Source organism: Alosa pseudoharengus, unplaced genomic scaffold (genome assembly GCF_046254945.1).
Source record: "Alosa pseudoharengus isolate Yale_2024_CS ecotype anadromous, Long Island Sound unplaced genomic scaffold, YU_APseudo_1.1 YU_APseudo_1.1_scf_2, whole genome shotgun sequence".
In the NCBI taxonomy this organism is placed as follows: domain Eukaryota; kingdom Metazoa; phylum Chordata; class Actinopteri; order Clupeiformes; family Clupeidae; genus Alosa; species Alosa pseudoharengus.
Genome location: NW_027468663.1, coordinates 30439677 through 30465683, shown reverse-complemented (window position 1 = coordinate 30465683; position 26007 = coordinate 30439677). Strand labels below are relative to the sequence as shown.

Sequence of the window (26007 nt, the reverse complement as noted above, 5' to 3'; positions counted from 1 at the left end):
TCCTTTTTTCAATATTTATTGCTGATAACTCAATGGGTTTAAGATAAATTTGCTTAAAATGCAAATTTCTCTCTAGAAATATATTCGAACTTTCCAGTAAATATCAACGTTTAGATATGAAACAGTAAACACAAACCCAGGGTAACAATTTACCTCATTTATACGGCACAGTATCTCTCCAAAGAAATATAACAAACACCTCCTGCAGCTGCGCAAGTGCAGGGCGGGTCTCTCCCTCTCCCCCACCCTCTAGATCAGTGAAAGAGGGCTGTGCGTTTTTTTGTCTTTTAAAGATTTTGTACATAAAGAAAGTCAAAATCATGATCCCTTAATCAAAACCAATATAAAATATTTTTTTTAAATTATCTGTTTGCATATATTATAAAAAAGTAAGGGGATTTTTCCTTAAGTCTGCTTTGGCAGTTTAAGCAAGATTTCCAGAGAACAAAAACATAGCTGTTAAAAAAAAGGTTGAAGGTTTGTCAGTACAAACGTGTTTACACTGCTTGGTTTAAGTGGCAACTGAACAGATATCCCACATCATGTACGCTTGACAAACACAACACATCCTGGCCAAAGAGCATGCAGGTAAACATATGTGCTTCACAATGACTTCATTTCCAAATAAAGTATCCATTCCAATAAAGTTCCACCTCAATAACCAATTTTTTAAAAAAGTTTTTTTTTTACCCTGGACGTCACAATCCAGTTGGTAGAAATGGAAGTGTGTTACATGAAAATAAACGCTAACAAGTCATAAAAATAAAAATAAAAAAAATACTTGGGACACTAAGTACTCTCTTCTTTTAAAACTTATACATGCTGTGTGTGCAAGCACCAGAGCACAGTCACTAGAGCGCTCTCTGGTGGTCACACCACTAAATGACAGCACGCCTCTCCAAAGCCCTCCTAAGTCAAACGGCACAGTGGACAGATCAGTACAGATTACTCTCAGTGCACTTAAGGACCTGACATGAACATCAAGTTACGCTGAGCGTCATAACATAGTGCTTTACAATTTTCAAACAAAACAAATATGTAAAAATAAAGAACAAACAAAAAATGAAACAAGCAAAAAAAACAGCAGTACAACACTATGTCTGAATCATGATTATGAACTTGAAACAATTCACATTACATGAAATGACACCGATCAAGCCAACAGAAACAGCATTTACATTCAGAGCTTTTCAACTTTACCAAATATAAGTCTCAAGTTTCAGGATCACGTTTTTTTATAAGACTGTAATAACATCTTTAAATTACCCTTTTAATGTTTTGATAAAAGAACAAAAATAATGACAATGGCCCACAGCCATTTACAATTAGATGTTTACAAAATAAATGAAAGCTATTGTAATGTAGTGGACCATATGAAACATAATGTAACCACATAGTCCTATCAGATACAATGAAATTAACTCCATTTATGAATGAGACACTTGTCCTTTCTTTTAAATGTTATTGTAATTGTTGCCATGTAAAAGGTAGTATGCTGCTGCATTTGAGAGGCACATCTTTTAACCTGCCCTTTTTTTCAAAATCAGAGAAACATTCTTAAGCTATTCCATTAACCAAAGATCACCTTTGAAATAATCGCCTCTGCCACCTGCTCCCAGGCGCAGTGCGTGTTTACTGCGGTGGAAACGCGAACGAAGCCTCAAGGGAGTCCGAGAAAGAAACAAACGTTTACTCCTTGGTCCCCTTGCTGTCTGTCAGTCAGCTTTGTCTAGTGCTTCAGAAGAGTGGGGGGCAACGTACTTAAGCCGGAATCCACCTGTAACACACACCCACATGCACACATACAGACACACATACACACACACACACACACAAACGCAAATACCAGCACTCCCCAACACAAATACATACACACGCATGCACACAAACAGACACACACACACACACACACACACACAACACCAAAACACACACAGACCGACAGACAGACACACACAGACACACAGGAGGCAGCGTCAGTACGGCGTCAGTGCTGAGAGAGACACACACAGAGATTAGAGACTGACATGAGAGAGCATCATCATCATCATCATCATCTCATCTCCTGCCCCTGCCGTTAAGGCTAGCAGCGCTGGCGGCCACTGCTGCTGCTGCTGCCGCCGCCGCCGCGGCTACCGTCACCCCGCCACCATTACCTGGTTGGCCAGTGTCCGCCGTGGGCTGCTTGCACTCGTGCGCGTAGTGGCCGCTCAGGCCGCAGTTGTAGCAGGACACGTTGTTGCCCTTCTTCATCCCTCCTCCTCCTCCTCCGCCGGCAGCATGCATGGCCACGGACGGGAAGACCGGCGCATAGAAGCGGCTGAAGGCGGCCATCTGCGGCAGGCCGTAGCCCGGCTGCTGGCCGGCGGCCACCGCAGCGGCGGCCAGCAGGTGCTCCGAGTGGGCGTGCAGGAGCGGTCCGGCGGAGAAGGTGGCGGTGGGCGGCGGGCCGTGCGCGTGGTGCGGGGCGCCGGCGGGGCCGTGCGGGTAGAAGGACAGCTGCTGGCCGCCGGGGGCTCCCGTGGCGCCGTGGCCGCTCTGGTGGGCCTGGGCGCCGGGCGGGTAGCTGGCGCTGCACAGGTGCGAGGGCAGGTGCAGGAAGGGCAGCGGCGGCGGCGGCGCCGTGCTGAACATCTGGCGCGGCGCCAGCTGCTGCGGGGGCAGGAAGAAGCCCGTCGTCGCCTGGTGACCACCGCCGCCGCCGCCGCCAACGCCTCCGCCGCTGACCACACCACTGCCGCCACAGCTGCCCCGGCACCCGCAGGCATTACAGCCCAGCTGGAGGCCGGCCTGAGGCCCGTGCATAGCTGTGCCCGCCGCAGTCATGCCCACTGGGTTCCCGGAGAGGCTGGAGCTGCAGAGGAGGTGGGTGGCGCTGGGGCTGGTGCTGTCGCTGTGCGCCGTGCTGGGGGGCAGCGCCGGGCTGGGCGAGGGCCCCGCGCTGGGCGTGTGCGTGGGCACAGCCGGGTGTGCGGGCATTCCGCCGCCCTGTACCCGCAGCGGGAGGGAGGACGGGTGGGGAGGCAGGGGAGGGGTGCTGCCGCAGGGCGTGGCGTCGCTGGCATGCTGGGCAGAGATGGGCAGGGCGCTGACCGCAGCCATGGGAGGGTGCTGGTGAGAGCTCCGCGCATCACCAGGACTGGCCAGGATGGGCTCCAGGGTTGCGGTCGGCTTGGAGTAGAAGGTGCACCCCGCGGGGACCACCCCGAGAGGAGACTGCAGCCCCTCGGAGGTCTTGCTGTGCTGGGAGGGCTCCTTTTCGAGGGCAGGGGGCAGCATGGGGTTCACCAGGGCCACGGCCTTCCCGCTGGCGCCTTTGGCAGGACGCGCTCGCAGAGTCCCCGTGTCCGACTGGCTCCCTGTGTCTGAGAAGAGGGCACAAGAACAACAAGCTCTTCATTCTCATCAAAACAGAAGATAACTTGGCCTCTTCTCAATTCGGGGAGGCCCAGAGGTGGATTCCACTAAACCAGAGTTGGTTCAGAATTCAGAGTTGGTAAGAAATGTATTGGTCAGCGACAGTCCCTTGAGGAGTTTAAACAGTATAAATCATTTGTTGTGATTATTCCCACACACACATACACACACACAGGCTGAGTCAGAAGAGTGAAGAGTGTCAGACCTCTATCATCATCATCATCGTCATCCTCATCTTCGTCATCCTCATCCTCGCTCTGTAAACTGGCATGCTGAAGGTGCTGAGGGCTGGAGGTGGTGGAGTAGGAACTCTCAGAGGAGGTTTCTCCGTATGCGTCAGGGCCTATGTGACAGACGCACACCAAATCAAAAGATTTCCCAAAAGTGAAAATGGAAATTGTAATGGATGTCTCCCATTGCTGCCATTTCCCATGCTGACTACATGCATACGAGTCCCCAGTTTTGAACTGACTTGCGCATCATCATCACATATAGGTCAAAATAAAATGGATTTTTTTTTAATCATGCTCCTGTCACCTGTGCTCATTGTAAAAGCATTATGGATTGTGCAATATTGCATTACTTTGTATAACATGGTGAAATATTTTTTTAGTTAATGGTGCTATAATAATGAATACTGAAATTTAAAGGAGGACAGGATCAGAATAGGAGTAACGACTTCCCTACTTACATGCATTACCGACAGATGGATGATTTGCAGTATGTGGGCTACCTTTACACAGTGACCTACATCCCATCACACATCCCTGCGCATAGCCCATGATGCACTGCCTATACTGCTGTGTGTGAGAGTGAGAAAAGAAGCTCGCCCATGTCCCTGCACCAAGACCAACAGTGTGTATGTGTGTGCAGTTAGGGTGTGGGGACATAGGTCAGATCTATGCTTTTTGGGTTTGTAAGTGTTGTGTGTGTGTGTGTGTGTGTGTGTGTGTGTGTGTGTGTGTGGAGTACTCATTAGAGTGGGTGCAGTGTGATTGGTGTGTGTCTGTAGCATACAGAGAGGGCCTTTAGCCCAGTCCAGCCCAGCTCACCCCTAGTCTGCCTTATCTTCTGAGCAGCAGAGGGCCGTCGGATCCCGTTGGGTACAAAGCTCTCGTCTGCCTCCCCTCGCCTTGCCCTCTCCCTGAAACACAGAGAAAGAGAAAGAGAGAGAGAGAGAGAGAGAGAGAGAGGGGAAGAGGGAGAGGGAGAGAGAGAAGGGTGGAGGGAGGAGAGGATCTTCAATGTGTTTTTGTAGCAAAGCAGAGATTTGTCCTCTTCTCTCTGGGCGGCTAATATGAGAGTGAGAGAAAGAAGCAAACACAGAGAGAGGGGGCAAGACTGATGTAGAAAGGGACAGAGGGACAAAGGAAGCGAGGACATTTTCTTTCAACAGAACTTGGGCTTTCTGTTCTGAAACTGGGTACAGAAGAACCAGATTTAAGAAACGAGGCTGTCAGTCTCCAAACACAACTGTGACTGAACACACAGAAGACGTCAGTACAGCAACCCACTTTCAGGCGAACGCCAGGCAGTGGGTGGTGATGGCCTAAACAGACCTTCCTCCTTTACCCATTCTCTTCCAAGTCCTTAAGATGGCAACAATTTCAAAGCAGAGGTAGCAGATGCCTTTGTCAAAACACACGCTGGTTTTGAACTGTCAGGTTGTGAAAGGCAGCACAGACAGAATGTTCCCCCTCAGATTGGACCACATCTCGTCATCCCAGACAGCTCAAACTAGCACGACATCTCAGGCTTAGACCTTAGACCACAGTGTCAAATAATAGCACTGGCATAACAAATATGTCATAAGATACAATAGAAGAGGCTATTTTGAGTGTTGTTTTAAAAAGCTCTAGGGTAAATTAGGGAAAGAAATGTAAACGGTGGTAAGGATTTGAGTGGTTTTGGCCGCTAGGAGTGCAACTATGCTACCACAACAGCCCTTATACAACCCTGATCAGAAAGGCAACAGGCCCAACAGATCAGTGAAGCAATAAATTACACGCAACTCTTACAATCTACTAAACTACATGAAAGATGCCTTTTTGAACAGGCTCTGAAGTAGAACCTGTCAGTCAAAGTCTGTTCTGCTCAGTTTCTGGTGGTTTGACATTCATCAACCCCATGACCCAGCCTTGAGTCACATGCACGGTTATCAAAGCACATTTGGGACCATGTTCTTTGATGAAACATGAGGCCAGAGCATGACCTTTGAAACCCCACAGTCACTACATTTTACCTGACTGAGGGAACATTGGGTTGAGGAAACAAACCTGACTACCCTAAATGAAAGACAGAATATTAATTAGTAAAGAGAAGCTGTTCTTATTCTTCATACTATTTCTACTACTTTTACACACACACACACACACACACACCTGGAGGAACTGTAGGCCTACCCTGTTTGTGTCTCTGTGTGTATGTACGCACGTACAGTACTTCAGCACCATGTTTTTGTCTTTTCTGTAGCTATCCTGAAATGTCACTGGCTCAGGGCCAAACCTGACACAAAGCCATTTTTGGCCATCATGGGGTGAAAACTCAGGGGACACACATGCCCCTTACTACAGGACACAGAGGGCTTTCACCTTGAGCTACCCGCAGTGTTAAAGCAGAGTTTTGCCACCTAGATTCACTTGTATTCGGGAACTGAGGCTGGATAGCACAGGTGGCTATCTTAAGCCACCTGATCAATTTGGACATCAGTGTCTGTGAAATCCAATTAGCATGACATATTAAGACTAGGACAAGTGAGAAATGTCATATTTCCTTTGGCATTTTATGCTTGTCTCTTTCTCTCTACCTCACATGCTGGGCATGAACTCTGCGTATCGTCCAGTTCCTAAAATGCTAATCTAAGCACATGGCTGTGTTTATAACATGGCTGACAGACAGACTAACCTTTAACTTTGCCAAACAGGGTCCTCTGGTGATATTTAAGTGGTAAATATCAAATTCTATCAGTCATTGAGGCCATGGCAAAACAAGTTTTATTGTTTTGTTGAGTTGTTTTGTCCCTCAAACTATTCAACACATAGATTTTCCCACATTGCTTACTATTTCGGTGCCTTACATTATATTCCTACAATATACAAATATAATGTGTACCATACAATTCTTTGGAGGAGAAATATACATCCCTTGGAACACATTTGTTGTCTGAGAGCCAGTCTGACCTTGAAAATCAATCATAAAGGTACTGCAAACCTTTATGAACATTTCCCCCTAGGCCTCCGACTGGAAGTAAAGGAACCAGAAGGTGTCTGCACTTTTGTTGTTCTGTTTTGTTTTTGCTTATCAGTAAACATCAGTTTAATTGTAGAGATGTGGTGGTGTTGGTAAACTGAACCTAATTGAGTTCTACACAATAAGACAGAGCCGGCAGCTGCGTTTCTGTGTTTCACATTGACATGGTTTATGGGGTTCAACTCATTTCCCTGGGTCGGGTTGAGGTGCAGAGGTCCATTTCCTGCGGGCGTTTCTGTCCCTGCTAGTTTCTGCGTACCTGTCAGCACCTGAGGCTCTCGCTTTGGGCTTCTTCCCAGTCATACAGCTCCACTTCTCACCAGCACAGCACTGCACAGAGAGAAGGGGAGAAGGGGAGAAGGAGAGAGGAAGACGAATGAGGGCACAATACACACCAGAGGATACACACTGTTGTGGAGAAAACACAAATATGTGCCTATATGGGCAATATTTACAACAACATATGCACCACATGATTGTACATATGCGTTACGAAAATATATGCTCTGCTCTTGTACAAGAGGTCTTGTTGGTCTTGCTGTCTCTGGGGTAGACAGTGACTGTCCCCTGCCCTGCCTCACCTGCTCCGAGTGGCCCGGCGCACGGGACGGGCTCTGGCGCCCCCCCTCCACCTCTCCGTTGTGCTCGGCACGACCCCTCCTCCTGCTATCCCGCTGGTGACTCCGGCAGCACTGCCCCCTACAGGTGAAGAGAGGAGAGACCACAATGGAATAGGGTGTTAAAAAAGAACTGAGACACTCCTCTTGGCCACGCACTGTACATTTTTGAAATATGCTACACGTGAATATTTCTCAATAATTATTTGCATTGCATTTATGCATCAACCTACCAGCAAACTACTGTCACACTGGCATGATTGTACAACTACATATTTTACCATGTAGGTCATCTTAATGAATCAGGTATGCTTTACGCCAAATCAAATCATATTGGATTTTGAATGGATGTCCTGATAGCAGTAGAGTGACATGACACTATCGTGAACAAATGACACTGTCATCATGACACATGAAACTTAACCCTAACTCTAATCCTAAACCTAACTTGTTATGACAAAAATCGAATGTCACTTAACAACAGAAGCGTCATGTCATTAACGATTATGACTTGTTTATGACACGTTCATGACCGTCATGTCACTCTCATGTCGACACTGTCAAGTAAAGTGTAACCGATAATCCTTCCTGCATGGCATTTCATTAAACATTAATGTTAAACATTTTCAAACATTAATTATGATTTCTATAGCAGACATGCTTCAGTCACTAAGGGCCACATTATTACCTTTAATACTATAGATGATACATGGTTAGAAAAAGACCAGATAAGAAGGTGCTATATTTGGTCACTTCTACTGACTACCAACTGTTTGTTCCTACCACCTTTCCCGTGAAGCGTAGCGGAGTAGTGAGAGGGCCTTACCCGCGGCCAGCACCTTTGCTGCTCCGCCTCGTCCAAGCGCCGGCTCCACCATATGGCTCCAGATCCAGATCTGAGAACGCTGAGAGACACCGGGAGGAAATGCCAAGGCAGGAAGAGAGGGAGAGACAAAACAAGGAGGAGGAGGGGAAGAGAAGGGGGAGTGAGAAGGTCAATAAGAAGAATGCAAGAGGGAACACAGAAAAGACAAAACATACTCTTCATAGCTATGGGTCATTTACTACAGTCACGGTCATTGTCAAACATCTTAGATCTATCGAAGTGATTTTTTAGTTCTACTTCATATTCATATTCACATCCTTAGTATACTGTTGTACTCTTCTCACTACAGTAGAAGAACATGTTAGTAATTCTTATTCTTTCTCTTCATCGATTACCAAATCCCGGCGAACATGTAATGTGTAGCCTACTAAGTAAATGTGGATGTGTAGTATAACGTGGCTCTGAGGTTTGTTTGTGAGCATGAGTGCTGCCTCTTGTCCTCCACACGGATCCAGAAACACCTGCAGCCTCCCTCCCCTCAGAACCAGACACAAGGACGGGCCACACGACAACTGTCTGACACCATCACTACACACCCTCACCTACCCAAGCAGTACAACGCGCTAACACACACATGTTCACAAGCACACACACACACACACATACACAAATAGACATTAACACACACACACACACACACACAGTGGATCTCACTAACACACACACAAACACAAACACACACACTGTGGAGCTCACTAACATACACACACCCTACCTTCCTCCAGACTGGAGGTCTCAGAGCAGTCATTGCAGTGCCTGGCTGACTGGCATGACTTGCCTGCTGGCGAGGTGTTACCTGCAGAGGGTGGCAGATGGTGGGACATTAAGGCTGTGCCAGAACACACACACACACACACACACACACACACACACACACCAACACACAGGAATGTAGGACCACCGCAAAGTACCCAATGCAGAACATAATCAGTACCTAAATATTGCTATAATCAGCACCCTAATACTGATCTATCAGCACCATAACATTAACTGTTATCTAAGCAAAGCATCCTGCTACACAGAGAGGTATCTTTACAAACTGACTACAATACAATTTATTAATTATCCAAGTAAACTGTACCCTGTAAACTGAGAGATGAAACAGACTTTTGGTTTTCATTTACTACATGTCTGCTTGTGCAAACACAGGTGCAACCTGGATATGACCACACAGAAAATGACCAGAGATATTCTTCAGAAAGGGTGCATAGAACACTGTCCCCTGCCCTTGACTGTCCCAGGCACCCCTTGCCTTTTATTATACTCCACCAGTACACCAACCTGGCCTTCCATATTAGTCTTGAATTAAAGGGCATTACATCATCACTGTCAAGTGTATTCACTTGTGCAATGACTGGCTACACCTGGCCATCAGGACAACAATATGGGAATATAGGACTTAAGGCAATGTCACATCTCAAATGGCTACTGTCCATTCAAATCACCTGTACTCCCTTCACAAAAGCAATAATGAAAGGTGAAATCAAATTCACTTTTCAAATTCTCCAAGAAAAATATATATCCTGGAAGCCAGAAAATGTCATATTTTAATTGTTACTGGACAGCCTTTGTGCGTGCATGTGTGTGTGTATGTGTAAGTGTGTGTGTTGGGGGTGATTGTGGCTGACACTCACAGTGATTGCTGAACTGAAGAGACGAGTCGGAGAGGAAGAACGAACAGACGGCCCACATCTGACGGAAGTCCAGGGGCAGGGAGAGAAATCTCTCTCTGAGAGGGGGGGTGGGGGGGCGGTGAATGGAGGTTGCGATACAGAAAAAGATAAATGGGAAATCAGTTCAGAGAACAGGCAAAAAGCATCAGAGAGAGAGAGAAGAGGGAAAGGAGAGAGGGAAAGAGAGAGGAGAGCAACAAAGGGAGAGAGGATAGCGAAAGATAGAAGGGGAATGAGTTCATAAAAAGAACAGGCAGGAGAAAAGACAGAAAATGACAGAGAGAGAGAGAGAGAGGGAGAGAGAGAGAGTGTTAGAAAAAGAGAGAGGGGGAGAAGATTAAGATGTTAGCAGCGGAATATCAGGCCACTCAGCGGCTCGGTGACAGTGGGGAGTCACATAGAGGCCGCTTTGTGTTTGAGTTTCTGGGGAGGGCCTGGCAGGAGGAGGAGGCCACATTACAAACCCCCGACACAGGAAGCACAATCCCCTCTGGTCCTGACAGCAGCGGGCCTGACCTAAATATCATGGCTCGCAGTTGGCCTTTAAAAGGAAACTTTCCATTCCGCACATCCTAAATAGATTTGTGGCCATTAGCGACGGGGCTAGCTGAATCAGGCAGGCCTATGCTCGCTTAAATGAGACTCCTATGGCACAGAGGACACTGCTGATAAGCAGGAAGCATGGCTAATGGCTGCAGCAGCGTCCACTGAGGCAGCATGTCAGCGTGACCGTTACTGGACGAGAACACGGCCAAGAGGCCTGGAAAGGGCAGGAGAGGGCAGCAGAGGGGGAGAGGGAGGGCAGCTTGCTCCCACGGGCACAGGTTACATCAGGAGAGGGAGCATGAGGGGGAAACACAGGAGATGGAGAGAAAGGGACATGTAGAGAGACAGAAAGACATGATCAGGAAGCGAGAAAGAGAAAAGAAAGCAAGACTGGGAGAATAGAAAGACAGTGACGCCACAAGTAAAGAAAAAGACAGTGAGAGAGAAAGACAGATAGAAAGAAAAGCAATTAAGGATAGAAAAGATGGAGGAAAACTGAAAGATGACATGAGAGAAAGATGAAGACAGAATGAGACAAAAGGAGAAAAGGAGGAGAGGTAGCAGTTGTGAAAACTGAGAGAGAAAGAGAGAAAAAAAGAGAGAAAGAGAGAGAGAGAGAAAGCGAGAAAATAAGAGGTGTTAGAGGTGTCCCTACTCACTTGAGTATCCTCTCCAGATCCATGGGCTCGTGTTGGTCCCTCTGGCTCAGTAGCCTCAGAAGCCCCTTCTCACAGGTCTCAGAGCAGTGCCCTTTAGGCAGCTGAGAGAGAGAGAGAGAGAGAGAGAGAGAAAGAGAGATGGGGGGGGGGGCAGCCACTAGTTATTCACTCAAAACAAATAGCACTGACACAGCAGCAAGACAGCAAGAGGTCAGACTTTCCCTGATTATAAAAACACAGTTATGGCTCTCACAGACTCACAGAGGTATTTCTTTAGTCGTTTATTCGCCCTTAGTTCACCAAGTAATGCATCAAAATAACATTCCGATATGACAGTTCTTTTCCTCCAGCTATTGCATTCTTTAAGTGTGGTGGAAATAAATACACAAAAACTTGCACCAACGATGTTGCCAGATGGTGGGATTGTGACCTGGTTTTAAATAAGTTTTTTTTCTGCCCCTAACACACAGCAGCCATATCTGTGAGATAATCTATCAGGAAGGGAGTTAGAGTTAGAGTTAGAGAGAGAGAGAAAGAGAGTGAGTGTGTGTGTGTGTGTGTGTGTACCTTTAAAAGGAAATTCTCCAGCTCAAGGTGGGATTTGGTCACAGTGCTGGATGACTGATCTGACCAGAGCACCTAAAGCATGGGAGAGAAAAGAGAGAAGAGGGGCTGGGATCAACCATCACAAAACACCTTACACCTCCTGCCACTCCCTCCTCCTCCTCCTCCTTCGGAGGCTGCTTCACTTCAGTAGATCTTATGGGAGAGGATTTATAGCCTGGGAGTCACCCTGGGGAGAACTGCACCTTGCTTCTTCGTTCTTCAAAACTTTCCAGAGCCTTTTCCTCTTAGCATTTTCCACATGCCAAGAAACTCAAAATTCCACCTTTCAGTCACAGACTATGACCTAATGCGGTTTTAAAGTGCAAATGATTTAGTTCTCTGATGATGCCCAAAGACGTGTATCTCAGACTGGTTAGCTGTGATTGGTTGAAGTCACTCAGAGCACACGCCCACTTGTCCGCTGACGTCACACACACACGATGCATGCCCAGAATGTTTCAGCAACCAGGCCGCGGCCAAACTAGGTCATTACAATATTTGTCCAGAACATTTCTGCATTCCAAAGGCCCAAACACATATCGGAAACAATGTTCTTTGACATGTAATCGCAGCAACATGAGCCTTACAAGCAAGACATAATACCCAATGTCTTCATAGGGGAGGAAAAAGACCTCAAGGGCTATATTTTTCCAGACTATCCAATGTTTTAATCTGCTTTCTTAGGCCCCACATCCAACAGTGTCCAAGTCTTCAGTGTAATAATTCCTAAATTGTAATGTGGACATAAGGGAAGGAATTCTTAGAGGATGTCGTCATTACTCTCCATGGATTTTGATGACACAATAACTCCGACCACAACCCCCGTAGATATGGCTTACTACAGGAAATCAGGGAGCAGTGGGACTGAACTGGAAGGAGGAACACCAGCTGGGACAGTTACGTTCTTTAACTTTCTAAAAGAATATAAAAATGTGTAAAAGTTTATGACGAGCCAACTGCTTAGCTAAGGATCACGGCACAGTATTAGATTAGATCATATTTACAAAACATACAAGACAAGACAATACAAAACAAATCTAATGAAAGTGCTGAACCTTCATCCTCCTTGCGCTACGACTTGAACAAAACCCTTGTGTTTAGGAAAATAACATCCTCTGCTATGATGGCCCAAGAGAAAAACCCTGTCAGTCGTGATTAAGGACTTGCAACTAAGGGTAATTTTTATAAAAAAAGAAAATTGTAAAAAGAAAACTGTGTCCTAAAATGCCTTGTTTTTTCCACACACCAAAGATATTTAGTTTACTCTCATAAGAGAGTTAGTAAAGCTGAAAATATTCAGTTTAAAAAAGGACACAACTTTGAGGTATTTCCCTTAAAACAAATAGTCCTTGAGCCACACCCCATAATTTTGGTCAATCGGTACCATTCAAGGGAATACATCTCATAGTGATTTTTGAGAAGGTATACCAGCGAAAAATTTGAAAATATGTGATAGCATAGCATTGCATTGCATTTCCTCTTCACTTCAATTGTACTTAAACATTTAAGTTTCCAGTTATACTCCTATATGCTGGAGGATTTTATAGAGGTTGTTCATATATGGTTTGTTGCCGATGGTATGGAAAGTAAATAAAAGTTACGGAATATAGAACATGGGTTTTCAGCAAATGTATGAAGACATTCTCAAAAATACAGCATTTCAGGAATTTCAGGAACACTTCACTTAAATATGTAGACAAAATGAAAAACAAAAAGAACCTGACTTTATCCAGTTAGGATTTCTGTACTTGAAATGTATGCAAATGCTTGCATTAGGTTCATACATAATATTTCAGAAAACGCTTAAGATTTTAAGCCTATTCACCTGAAATATACCCCCTTATAAGCGTATAATAGACAGGGTGTAAGATAAGACACAAAAACCTACAACCAATGCAATGCTACCACTTTTTTTCAAACTCTAGGGCGGTATACCTTGCCAAAAATCACTATGAGACTTAATCCCCCTGGCTCAAGGACTAAAACAAAAAGACACAGACCGATTGACCAATTATAAAACTAATTGTTGATTGATCGATTAATTGTACTACTCGTGATCACTGTTTCAGAACTAAGCCCCTGGAGCTGCACTATCAGAAGAGGCAGCTAGCTCGATCAGCTGTGAATGTGATTCACATCGGGTACAGAGAGGGAGCCAGCGGGCTCTCCCTCTCCAACCAAATGCCCCGTGGCATCTAAATATTTACCTAGTGTCTGGGTCTGAACCCGGGAGAAGAGTTGCAGCTCATCGACGGAGTCAAAATATTGTTTCAGGAAACAGGGTGGAGTACAGTGGGGCCTGTGCGAGAGCAGTGAAGCTAAAAATGGCAGCTTAGGATTCAGCGCTGCTGCTTCACCTGAAAGGAGTCTGGGCCCAAACCTGAGGTGCCACACAATGACTTTCCTGGTTGCACTAAATTGTGCTTAAATCTGGTTCGCCGTAACCACGCTACGCTAATTTGTAAAAAACTGTTCCAAGTTGATTCTGCAAACTTACCCCTACAAATAGAATATAGTTCTGTGGGAAACAGTCAGGGATACATAGGCTTAAAACTATATCTCTTGTGGTAATGATGATGCCACAAGCCACATCAGCAAAGAGTCACACAAACATTGTTCTACAAAAGTGAAACTTCCTGACCATCATCAAATGCAAATCTATTCCATAAGTAGGCTAAAAACACCTTTATTCACAAATAAGGCTATTGTAACATTTCAGTAAAAATATGAACACAGATCAATCACCCTCAGCCTATATCATATTATATCATATCTTATCATATACCAATAAGCTGACTGAGCTTGTCAGGGGCACTCTTAATTAATGTTAGCTGAACACACACAATTTTCTTGATGTCAATCACAAGCATTTGGAGCAGGGAGAAATTGAAGCCTTTCAGTGCAGGGAGACCAAAGAGTCAATCCTTTCTAGCAGCTTTAAAAAGACAAACTGTATTAAGTCTGGTAGGCATAATCATTCAGGATGAATTCAATCTTTTCTCTTGTTCCAGCTGTGACCTGGGCAAATCAATATTGGAGAGTAGTGCCTTTCATCTCCATGCTCAAACATAACACGCTCTGTCTGCTAGCATCAGTTGTCAGCTCCACTGACAATTTCTAGCCTGAGAATAATAGGCAATGTGGCCTGCAATGTGTGACTATGGAGCGGCTTCTCTCTGATGTGGTGACCATGACTCATGTGGGGGGGGGGAGAAAGTCTGCGGTGAACCACAAGTAAAGATGCTGAGCTCTCATCTTCTCAAGCCTCCGTGCCGGACCAGGAGGTAGAGAAGGAGAGTAAGACCCTTTGAGTCAGCATCTGATCGCACACAGACAGACAGACATCTAGGCAATGGCTGTTTAATTTGCAGTTACCCAAAATCTTTGATGAGCTGCCCCGCTCATAAAACAGTGGGAATTTCCTCTAAAAGGACCTCTGGCTGACAGCCATGTGGACTGTCGATAAGAGGATCCTTTCCTTAATTACCCCCCCCCCCCCCCAGACAGACCGTCCGAGGGTGCTGAAATGTTTAGCTGTTGCTCTAAACTGCTTCTCTCAACACCAGAGCGGGGTTCCAGCAACGGATAAAAATGTTGGGACTTAATACAGGTCGGCTGCCTGCTTAGCAAGATTCCATCTGCCTCTAGGGACTGCTCAGGCCCACTGTTCGCCCAGAATACCTGATGCCACCAACACACCACATAGAAAGTCATCGGCCGTACACTGAACATGGGAAAAGGAAATGGTGCTGCACTGCAGTGAGTGAATGGGGCGGCATTTGGGTTTGGCAGTAGTGGGATGTATGGGCATTACTGTGACATGACGTATAAACACAGCCACGAGAGAGAGAGAGAGAGAGAGAGAGAGAGAGAGAGAGAGAGAGCCACAAGGGAGGAAAAGAGGGAAGGTTCTCTTCCTGTCTTTTGTGAATGCACACAGGGAAGGCGAGGAGGGGGGGGTTGGAGAGAGAGAGATCCTTCTTTTTAAAGGTCTAGCTTATGACTGTCCTGGGGGAGGACAGAAACTGGCCTCTAATCTCCTTCTCACTTGCCACCAGGTCATTTAAACATCACAAAAGCCATGACACACACACACACACGAACACCACACACAAAATCACACTCTTCAAGGTTTGACAGTAATAGCCGAGTCCCAGCCTCTTTAAAAATGCATTTGGTTTCCCCTCACAACCCGCCCCCCCGTCACTCATCACTGTGTATCTGTCCCGGGATCAGTGGCCCCGTCTTAGCTCGCGACATGGAGCTCGAAGCTATTATGTGAAATCAGAGCTGTGTTTACACTGACCAAGTACAGACAGTTAACGTGTAATGCATGTCTCCATCAACACTGAGCTTTTTATTTATTTATTTTCTTTTTCCACACATGAATACCACTGGCAGACATTTTCACACACACACACACACACACACACACACACACACACACACACACACAAGCAGAATTAAAATCGGCCTTCTTTCTTCCTCGCTGATTCCCATTTGTAACTGTAGAGCAGAAGCCTCGTGAGCCGTGCAGAACCAAGCTGGGCTCACTCATGGCACACGGCTGTGGATTTCCGTCAGGCACATACTGTATGACGGCAGCTTTTGCAGGACCCTTAGGTTAGAGCTGCTGAATAGACAGTTACAGCATGCGTGTGTGAGTGTGCGTGTGGGTGATGTCAGACTGTGCTTGGCACACACTAACGTGACACACATCCAGATGTGGCGGTGGTGCTAATGCTGCTGCTGCCCACCGGATGATAATGAGGATGGATGCTCTGGCAACAGCCACCCAGGAAACAGATGGCACAAGCTACCGTACTGCTCTGTTCATCCGCCACGCTAACAGCTGTGTGCAAATGTGTGTGTGTGTGTGTGTCTCTTCATGTGTATGAGTCATGTGCTTTATGTGTGTGTTTATATCTGCCTGATTGATTGTCAAATCAGCTTACTACACCTTTCTCACCAATCACGGCCTGCAGGCAGACAGGATGCTTATCCAGCCTGGATTAAACTCATTTGTGCAGGGGATAAAACATGCCTGACAACGCTGAACTTCATTTCCTGATTTCATCCACTCATCCCTACGATTTACCCGATTCCCCGAGCACTACACTAAATCTCTGCCATCGCATGTATGGGCATCAATCCAGCAGAGCATGTGCTAGCCCACACACCTCTTCCGACAAACATGATCTTGGCCAACTCCTTTTATTCGTTTTGAAGCTAATAATGGTTAATGAGAAAACAGCAAGCCTAGCTAGCAGACACATTCGATGACAGGGGAACGGCACTGATTGCATAAGCTATAAGGCTTCTCACTGATCACAGATTTAATTAGGTCATGAAGGAGAGGTGATTTTATACTTCATGCTAAATAACAGTCACAGGAGGTACAGGGCTAGACATCAAAGGTTCAAGAGCGCTCCACTCTGAGATCTTTGCATGATCATGTCATGAACAGTCGGTCCTTTGCCATACCTGTTTTCTTGGAATTGTCCCTCAGGGGAATAAAAAAAATTTCTGAATTGATCATTAAATTGTTCATGTCTGTGATAACGGAGCAGTACTGGTATGAATATTGGTACTGAATATGAGTACAGTTGAACGCTTACAGGATATAGCACAGAGTACAGCCAGAGACTTTCTAATGAGGAGACACAGCACTCAAAAAATACTCCATAGAAATGCATGGGGCTAGTTTGTCACGCCAACATGGCCGTTGTCTACACATATCCCACCCCTTCCTCGGCAAAACGTCGACATGTGAATACATTGAGCCAATCATGTGGTGTGATGTGAATACATTAAGCCAATCATATGGTGTGTTGTGAAGACATCGTGCCAATCATGTGTTGTGATCTCGCCGCTGGAGCAAGATTGGTGTCGTGAAGTCTTGCGCACGCGCAGTTCGACCCAAAGACTGTGCCCGATGAGTGCCCATAAAACGTTGGTATATGGCCGCCGAGTGGAGGGACTTGCCTAACAGGACTTTGGTACAGCACAGGGAGGAAGACACATTTTGCCACTAGTTGCACTGGTTCATTGTTGGTAGAGTCAGCACCCAATTTGGTGGCACCATTTTTTGTTTTATCTAAACAGTAACAAAGCCAACGGTGTTCTCCTCGTCCTGATAAAATCTAGAATAGTACTACTGGTCATTAATGGGGCAGATGGGGAAAAACTGAGCGATAGCGCAGTAGAGCAGCCCACGCCCAGCCAGAGGGAGTCAGCCAGCTCCTGTCATCCTCCCGGGCTGACTCAATTTACTCCCTGACTAAGTGAGTATTATTAGAAGTGTCAGTTTTTGTCCATCGGACACCATCCTGACCTGTGGAGAAGTTGCCTCAGCGATGGTATACCAAGATGTTTCAGTCTATGGTACATGCCCCTGCCCTACACTATTCCCCACATCACTGCCACGATTTTCTAGCCTGGCTAACGCCAGACCTCATCTCATTGAGATAGGGTCTGGGAACTACACATTGGTGTGTCGTCATCGTCTTGCTGTCCCCCCTCCGTTCTGTGATGGGTTCCTTCGTTGAGGGGAAAATTTGGTCCATGGAATCCAGGCTGCCTAGCAGCGCGAATAAAATCGCAGCTAACGATTTTCCACTACTTTATAGATTTTTCCCTTTTTCTGACCAAAAGGATCCATTATTTAAGCTCCCTCATCTAGATTACTTATACTACAGATGAACCTATTGGTCTGAACACAGATTTTAATGAATAGTTTAATTTTACATACTATTCTGCCTTAGCATATAGCACATACAGGAATCCATTAGTCCTTTACACATTTGATCAAGCCTTTAACACAATATTCGTTGGTGTGTTCTTTTTGTTTCTTTCATCTTCCCGAATGCTGACCATAATGGGAAGCCCTTGCCATCTTCCCAGCACGAGAAACAGACATCCAAGCGCCGGGAGCCTTACTGTGAGGAGAGGGCGGGTGGGTGGGTGGGTACTTTCAGTTCAGATCTGTGTCACAGGCGGTCACTTCAGCAAGGACGCGGTCACCGCTTCCCTCTGTCAACGCAGCTCTCCGTCACACTCAGCTTCACCAGAGACCCTCACCCCTCGCTCCACGAGCCCCGGGGAGACGACAGGGAGCGTCGCCGAGGCCGTCAGACAAGAGAAGGGAGAGATGGGCCCGGCCACAAAACCTCTTCACACACGCCCTCAATATGTCCACCACTGGCCTCCCGGCCACTGCAGAGACAGCGCCGGAAGGACATCTTCCAGGGAAGAGGGAACATGGGAACACAAGGACTTATTCACTCTTGAGTAACTCACTGTCAGACTAGTCTAGACGCTGGATGATGGTAGTCATAATAAGCATCTAAACAAAAGTCCTTTGCCAGGATATTTCCCCCCACCCCAGCACAGGATTTTAGGATTTAACTCTACACAGTGGTGAGGGGTGGGGGGTTTGAAACTGTGAATATGTAAGTCCAACTTTTTTTTCTTTCTTGGCCTTAAAATGTCTGCTTAGGAAATACAAGACAGATATTAAGTACTATCAACAACGGCGGCTCTTCCAGCTTTACCGTAAACATGACCTTTCTCAAGACCCTGGCTGCTTCTGATGAGCTCCTCGACAGCACCGTGGGCTACTTTGGTCCTGCTCTGCTCTGAGGCCTGCTCTGAGACATTTGTTGTTCATGTTCACACTTCATTATGGGGCCAAAAAATCATAATAAAAATCAACCCTCCCCCCCCTCCTGCAGATGTGTGGCTAGGTCAGGGGGAAGGAGGGAGAAGAGGGTTGATATTTCGTCCAAGTTGCAACACAGTTGACCTCTGGGCATCCTGCAACCCACCCACATGCACACACACCAAGACAAAGTCTCCACACTGTTATGGTAGAGGATAATAGTCTTTTTCCCAGAAGGGATGCAGTTAGAGATCAACAACCCCACTTCGGCATGTTTGTCAGGATCTTGTTGAAAACCGGAGAGGGGGTGGGCAGAATGGAAATAAAAGAACAAGGTTCCGTACTTGTCTCTTTATCTATCCGTCGCTCCTTCATAACATGAAATGACCTGCTGGGACTTCAAATCAAGTTACATGACACAGAGAGCAGAGGCTCAGGGAATGGAGTGTGCCTGTACTGTATGTGTATGTGATTGTTTGTGTGTGTGAGAGTTCGTGTCTCAAGGGTGGATTTGTGTTTCGAAGATGTCTGTCTGTGTTTGTGTGTGTGTGTGTGTGTCTGTGTCTCTCTCTCTGTGTCTCTCTCTCTCTGTGTGTGTGTGTGTGTGTCTGTGTCTCTCTCTCTCTCTGTGTGTGTGTGTGTGTGTGTGTGTGTGTGTGTGTCCACAGCAGGAGCTCCGTACATTCCCTTCGTGCTCTGGAGCTCCAGCTCTGCGTCAGCCATCTGGCACCAGGCCACAGTCTCACACTCTCACTCGAGACCTCCTCTCTCCAGCCTCCACCCCTGGCCCTCCACCTCCACAACAGGGGCTCTGCAGCCAGGTTCCATTGAGTTACAAACTGCCCTTACTAGCAGGTAAGGAATAGGGGGCAATCAGGGCAAGAATGAGGAACCAGGACTCAGTCATGATACTGACTACTTACTGTCCTTGAGACGTCTATGGGATAGGATGGAATAGGATAGACAATGCTTTACTGATGCCTTAATATACACACATAAAAAACATCTTTGCCATTCCTGAGGAGGCAGGCATACCAGACCCTGCAGCGGGTCTTTGATGCAATCATACTCCGTAAAAAGAAGCTGTTTGGTCATTTTCATGCTTGAACATACCCTAAAAACTCTCAACAAAATATGTCTCCAAAACACTACTTGATACTGTTGGAGAGATGAAACCACGATTGTTGATGCAGGAGAAAACTGTGGACTTACCTCAAAACTGTACTCCCTTGGACTTGCGGAGATTTCCTTCAAGATGATCTTCTCTATGTGTACGGCTGAAAAAAAATAAAAGAGCAAAATTAAATAGATAGATACTATCTATCCATCTATTTATGCTTGCTGTATGCATTTCTTTTATCCATTTCATCAGTGCATTATCCAGTACAAGCACGTCCCAAGTCTTCAAATCATAAAGGTCTAAGTTCCAAGGACTAGGCTTCTCACAAGAGGCAAGAGCTGAATATCAAATATTATTATCCACCGGTTCTTTAACAAGTTTTAAAATAGCCTTCATTACAAACTTTGTTCACAGAAGTGACTGGCATTGTTACTCAGCCATGTCAGTCTATTGTGCATGGCTAGCCAATGTTGTCAAGGTGATGGAGTTATTTGTAAAGAACTGAAATGACTGAGACCATATTGCCGCTACATTCATTTCTGCAGTCAATGAAACACTTGCTGGAGCCCTCACTGAAAGGAACCGTCTCATCTGTTTGATGCCTCTCTGTGTGATGGAAGCCATACCCTTTTATTCAGATAAACAGCTGCAAACTGAGGAATGGGGTGTTTCTTTTTCTCATTTACCTTTGCCGCAAGCAGTTCTGCTTGGGTGGGATGGCCGCACTCTGCCTCTCCCAGTGTGTGGACAGAGGTAGTCAGACTTGTGGCACTCATTCGGCTGTTAAACAAGAAAAAGGAGATAAGAAATTGTTAGTCTAAGTCAGATGCAGTTGCATGTCCCCTTTCTCTGTCATAGGCCATCGCAGAGTTCTAAATACAGAAAAAAAAAACAGGGTGATCTACTTTTTGGAAGGAGTTTCATTCATCATAGTAAAAGTGGACAAGATTTTGGCTTTGAAAAAATGCTGTTGCCTCCAGAATAGAGTCTAGCCAATTATAAAATGAGTCATACAGCTCTGCTTAAATGAATGGATGTGTTTGTCTCAGTTAGTCACAAGGGTGCTGCCTTGAAACGAATAAATCCATACATTTGGCTTCACATTTCCCCCCGCTCATCCTGCACATTAGCCTTCATTTGAATGGCAGTGCAGCAGTTCTTCTTTAACCAGGTTTATTCCAACAGTCATCATACTGAAGATTTGTATTTTAACTCATGACAGGCAAGTACTGTGTCACAGCTCCCCGCCGATCCCAGCCTATGGCCCTGCTGCACGCTCTACCCAGACAGAAGCCAACTGAGTAACGGGTGCCGCCCAGTCCATTTGGGTCGGCGCCAGACCAGGGCCCGGCTCAGTCCAAGGCCAGCGACCAGCTGTTGTCTGGGCTTGAGTACTGTCTCAGACGCAGTCTGACAGCTTCCCCAGCGAGGGGTCAGTGACTGATGAGTCCCGAGACCGAACACACACACACACACACACACACACACACACACACACACACGTGGAAGGGTTTCTCATTGTTACCATCAGCAAAAAGCAGAGCAACAGAGAGATGGTCAGCGATGGTAAAAGGTTCTTTGCCCAGATAAAACTCTGTATCATCTTTGTTTGAGCATAGTCTATCAATGGTTGTCAATCCTGCCCCTGAAACTCTTCTGCCCTACACACATTTCAATGTATAAATCATACTATGTTTTAGTTTTTGATTGATTAGCTAAAACCGATGTGCTTAGCTGATCAAGAGCACCACTGTTACTTCAAGAGTACCACTTCAGTAGGTTAGGCAGAGCAGGCTAACAGTGAAAAGAACAGAATTGAGAATCAGTGTAACAGTGTGTCGTCAAGGCTAACCGATCCATATTCCTCAAGTGATCAACTGGTGTTACAGCTGCCTGTGGCAGAGCTGGGCCACAATCATGTGGCATTATTTAAATCAAATCCCCTCGTGGTACACAGCAGCAGAGAGGCCATATGGGTGGGGGACAGACATTCACACAACGCAGAGCATGACCAAACGACTTATTCAGGCAGCCTTTCACATTCTAATGACCACAAGGTGCCTCATCAAGTCCACCCTATAACCCTCCCACTTTCCCTCAATATCCTGCTTAAAACAGAGAGAGGAGGGAGGGATAGGCAGAGAAAGAAAAAAGGGGTTGGTAGAGGGAGAAAGAGAGAGAAAGAGAGAGAGAGAGAGAGAGAGGCAGGGGGGGCAGAGTGAGAGGGAATGGAGGAGTGTGAGAGAGTGAGAGGGGGAAAGGGAGATAGAGATAGAGAAGAGATTGCTGGTATACAGACACAATGCCAGATTCCCACAATACATCCATTCAGGCCTGCTGCCGGTTGTTCCCAATCAAAGAGCTGTGGATAGAATAGCTGAAGACATGCATGCCACGGCCAGACAGCCTGCGAAGCTCCGATAAGCAGCCCACCCGCCTCACAGATGCAGCCTAATGGTGGATTCACCTCAACCAGCGCTGGCTGGGGAGACCAGCAGAATAGGACCTGATGCTGATGCTGCCACATGTGTGGGCGAAATGGGGTTTCCCCAAATGACAGGAAGAGACGAGCGGGGAACTGTCTACTTAACAGGTGCTATATTAGAGTTCTGCACCTACAGCAAAGCATTGCATATTTTCAATGGCATGTCTTTGTATGATGTGGAGGCTAGATTACAGAGCAGCAAAGTTCTTTAGTGATAAGCAGGTGAGGTACAGTACAGACATCCGGAGTGTGTAAGGGGCCCTTGCACGAATTTCACTTCTCATCCCGTGTATTATTAAAACAATAATACAAATCTCTCCAGTAGGCTACAGCTTCATTCAAACTTTAAGAGAAAACAATCTGGAGCTGGAGTGAAGTAAAATAGGCTTCTCTCCATCAGGTAGGACACTATAATGAGGGTGTGTGTGCTGTGAAATCGTGTCCAGGACACACTGGACTTAATTAGCTTAAAACGGGAAAGAAATAGTAAGATTCACTTACGAAAATGAAAATCAAATGGCACAGACAAATGGAAAAAAAAAAAGTCGAATGGTTGGATCCAAATTTCACAATAACGCCTGCTCCGCCTATCTACAATCTTTGCCTGAAATGGATTTACCACACCCCCCTAAGCGGGATACCCTCGCTTTAACAAACACTGCCTCCTCAGGATGGAGCAACTACTATTGGTTGAAGAGGGCTCTGAACGAATTTTACCGGCTGTCCATCTTTATGAGAATCTCTTCTTTCAAGAACACAACTTTAAGGCCAAACAGCGGCTAAATGAATAGGCAAATCTAGCTGAGCTTTTTATTCACTGAAGCCTGTATGCTATTCCATAATCTATTCCAAATTAGCCACATCCCCTAGCTTCGACGTATAGCCCACGTTATCACGTCCAGCACCGCACCATAATGTATCTACGTGACTTTCATATTGCCAAGCTATAACAAACAGGTGAATGACTAAATACGGTTGAATGCGTTCCTTCGAAGTATCCTTTTCAAATTATTACCGTAGGGGTTTCATTGCTGTCACAGTTTCTCCTGTATTCCTCGATCGCAGTTTCCACGTTGTCCAGCTGTAGCCTGATGGTTTCTCGCTGGTGGAAAGGGAAAGCCGGGTGGAGGGATGCCATAGTGAAGAGCAGAGCCAACTGCTCTAAAGAACTAATGTCAGACTCCATATCCAACATTGGTCGATGAGGAGATTTTGTTTTCCCAGACTCGGCTCCTCCGTTTGTTGGGTAGCGGGCTTGACCGTGCATGGAATCCCCGTACTTGGATGGGGAAACCCCACAGTTTTTCAAGTCAAGAGAGGAATAAACATGGCTCAGTGTTCTAAACAGTATTCCTGCGCACTCCCTATTTTCAGATCCCAGAAGAGATAGACAAATGAGCAGTTTTGAGTGGACCACCGGATCGGTAACATCCATGAGGAGGCCCAAATCGGTCTGGCTGTTTGCCTTGATTTCATAGTCTCGGAGGACATAGAAATCTTTACGTGCGAGGTCCTCGAGACAGGAGCCCAAAAACCGGAGTTCAAACGGTTGGCACATATGCAGCAGCCCACACATGAACTCTATCCGTTTCGCCGGGCTGAGGTGCAACCCGAACCACTCGAACACCGCCTCCTTGTTCAATTGTGGAAGCGGGCAAGCCGGTCTCGCTCCAGAGTCCTCCGTTCCGTTACAAGGAACCGAATTTGAAATTAAACGGTGAGCGTGGAAATCGCAGTCGTTGTTTTCCTGCTCTTCTTCCACGGAGTTGTCTCCCTCCTCCGCCGCTCTCATCGGCAGCTTCATCTTGAGCATTATCAACTCTGAATGATGAGCTGGAAAGCAAATATCAAAGACGAAAATGCATAGCTGTTTTGCCCCAATCTCCGTCCAAATACTGGAATGTAAGTTTTGCTCGGGATTCTGATAAAAAGCACTGTCATTTGGCGGCTTAATTGTGGTCAGCGAGCCAGTTCACTCGCTCGCCAGCTTGCCGAGCCTCTAGAAAATTATGTCGATCATTTTTAACTCCTCCCCTCCCTCCTTCGAAACTGCAGGGTCCTAAGCATCTCTCACGACCCACTGTGTTCAGAGGAGTGCATATTTTGTAAGGAAAAAGGAAAACGCAAAGATCTCCCTGTTTTATGCCACATAACATAAAGCTAGCGTTCTATTATCCGAAATGCGTGTAGGGTTATTGTTTGTCACAATACTTTCCCGGTTATGTCACGCATTCTTTATGGCAACTCGTAGGCTTAACTTCCAGAATTCTCGCGTTGGCTGTAGGCTAGACATGGGCTATGTGATTGGTCTAAAGATGGAAGAGAATCTTTTTTAAAAAATCTGAGATATACCATGAGAACGTGACTCCAAGCAGAACCCAAATCATACCAAAACAATTATGTTAAGTGAATAAAATGCTGTGAAGATTCCAATGGAAAGTGGAATAGGGGGTGAAAAAATGGCAGGCTACATTTTCCATGCCTGACCATAGCCCAGATTTTGGTCATGGCAGTGTTGCCATCTAGTGGTCTGAAAAGAAGGTTATTTGCATCATTCTCGACTATTGCCGCTAGAGAGCAGTAATGCATCACTCTATCCAGAGCCGTGGGCCTATAGAGATTATATATATCCTTATATAATCCTTTTTAATATTTTACGTTTAATATTTAGCATTTTCAGTCAAGACAAACAAACATATTGGTCAACATTAAATCAATATTTGACAGGGGTTTGAATAATTTTGTTCCTAGCTGTATACTATATATGCAATATACATAGTATCTCTGTATATAGTATATCTGTATAGTATGTAGATCTATCTATCTATATCTATATCTATATTCTATAATACTATCTACGGTATATACTTCTCTGAATCTATCTACGGCTCTCACTGTAGCTAGGCCTACTCAGAGCTGTAACGGTGCTCTGGGAAGTAAATCAACATTACTAAAAGTATTGTGGCAGGTGTTTGTTTTGGAAAGTAAATACAGTATAGCTTACATTGCCACTTGTTTAGAGATTATAAAGTTCCATGAGCCATTTTGACCTGCTTTGTTAGGGAAAACAATTCTAAACAAAAACACTT

The 26007-nt window shown here is 45.8% G+C and overlaps 1 protein-coding gene across 2 annotated transcripts; it reads right to left on the bottom strand.

The window, feature by feature from the left end:
* On the bottom strand, positions 1 to 24889 carry zcchc2 (zinc finger, CCHC domain containing 2). 2 transcript variants are annotated; one of them, XM_076294464.1, is made up of 14 exons: positions 23934 to 24889; positions 21120 to 21213; positions 20526 to 20590; positions 11615 to 11686; positions 11048 to 11148; positions 9804 to 9898; positions 8885 to 8965; positions 8110 to 8188; positions 7248 to 7365; positions 6926 to 6996; positions 4470 to 4561; positions 3623 to 3760; positions 2157 to 3365; positions 1 to 1777 (listed from the first exon to the last, which is right to left on the bottom strand). In XM_076294464.1, exons 1-14 carry the CDS (start codon positions 24729 to 24731, stop codon positions 1716 to 1718), a joined length of 3075 nt encoding a protein of 1024 aa, XP_076150579.1. In that variant the 5' UTR covers positions 24732 to 24889; the 3' UTR covers positions 1 to 1715. The 2 variants fall into 2 exon arrangements, with proteins under 2 accessions (XP_076150579.1, XP_076150578.1); XM_076294463.1 differs by having other exon boundaries at positions 1 to 3365.
* Between the last annotated feature and the right edge of the window lie 1118 nt (positions 24890 to 26007).

What these genes read in the sequence shown, in the direction of transcription:
- zcchc2 (XM_076294463.1), bottom strand. Translation starts at nt 24,731, where the DNA reads ATGCTCAAGATGAAGCTGCCGATGAGAGCGGCGGAGGAGGGAGACAAC. An exon ending in CAGAACTGCTTGCGGCAAAG is followed by an intron (nt 20,591 to 21,119) that starts GTAAATGAGAAA and finishes ATTTTTTTTCAG; the next exon opens with CCGTACACATAGAGAAGATC. An exon ending in GACCTCCAGTCTGGAGGAAG is followed by an intron (nt 8,189 to 8,884) that starts GTAGGGTGTGTG and finishes GGTGTCTCTCAG; the next exon opens with CGTTCTCAGATCTGGATCTG.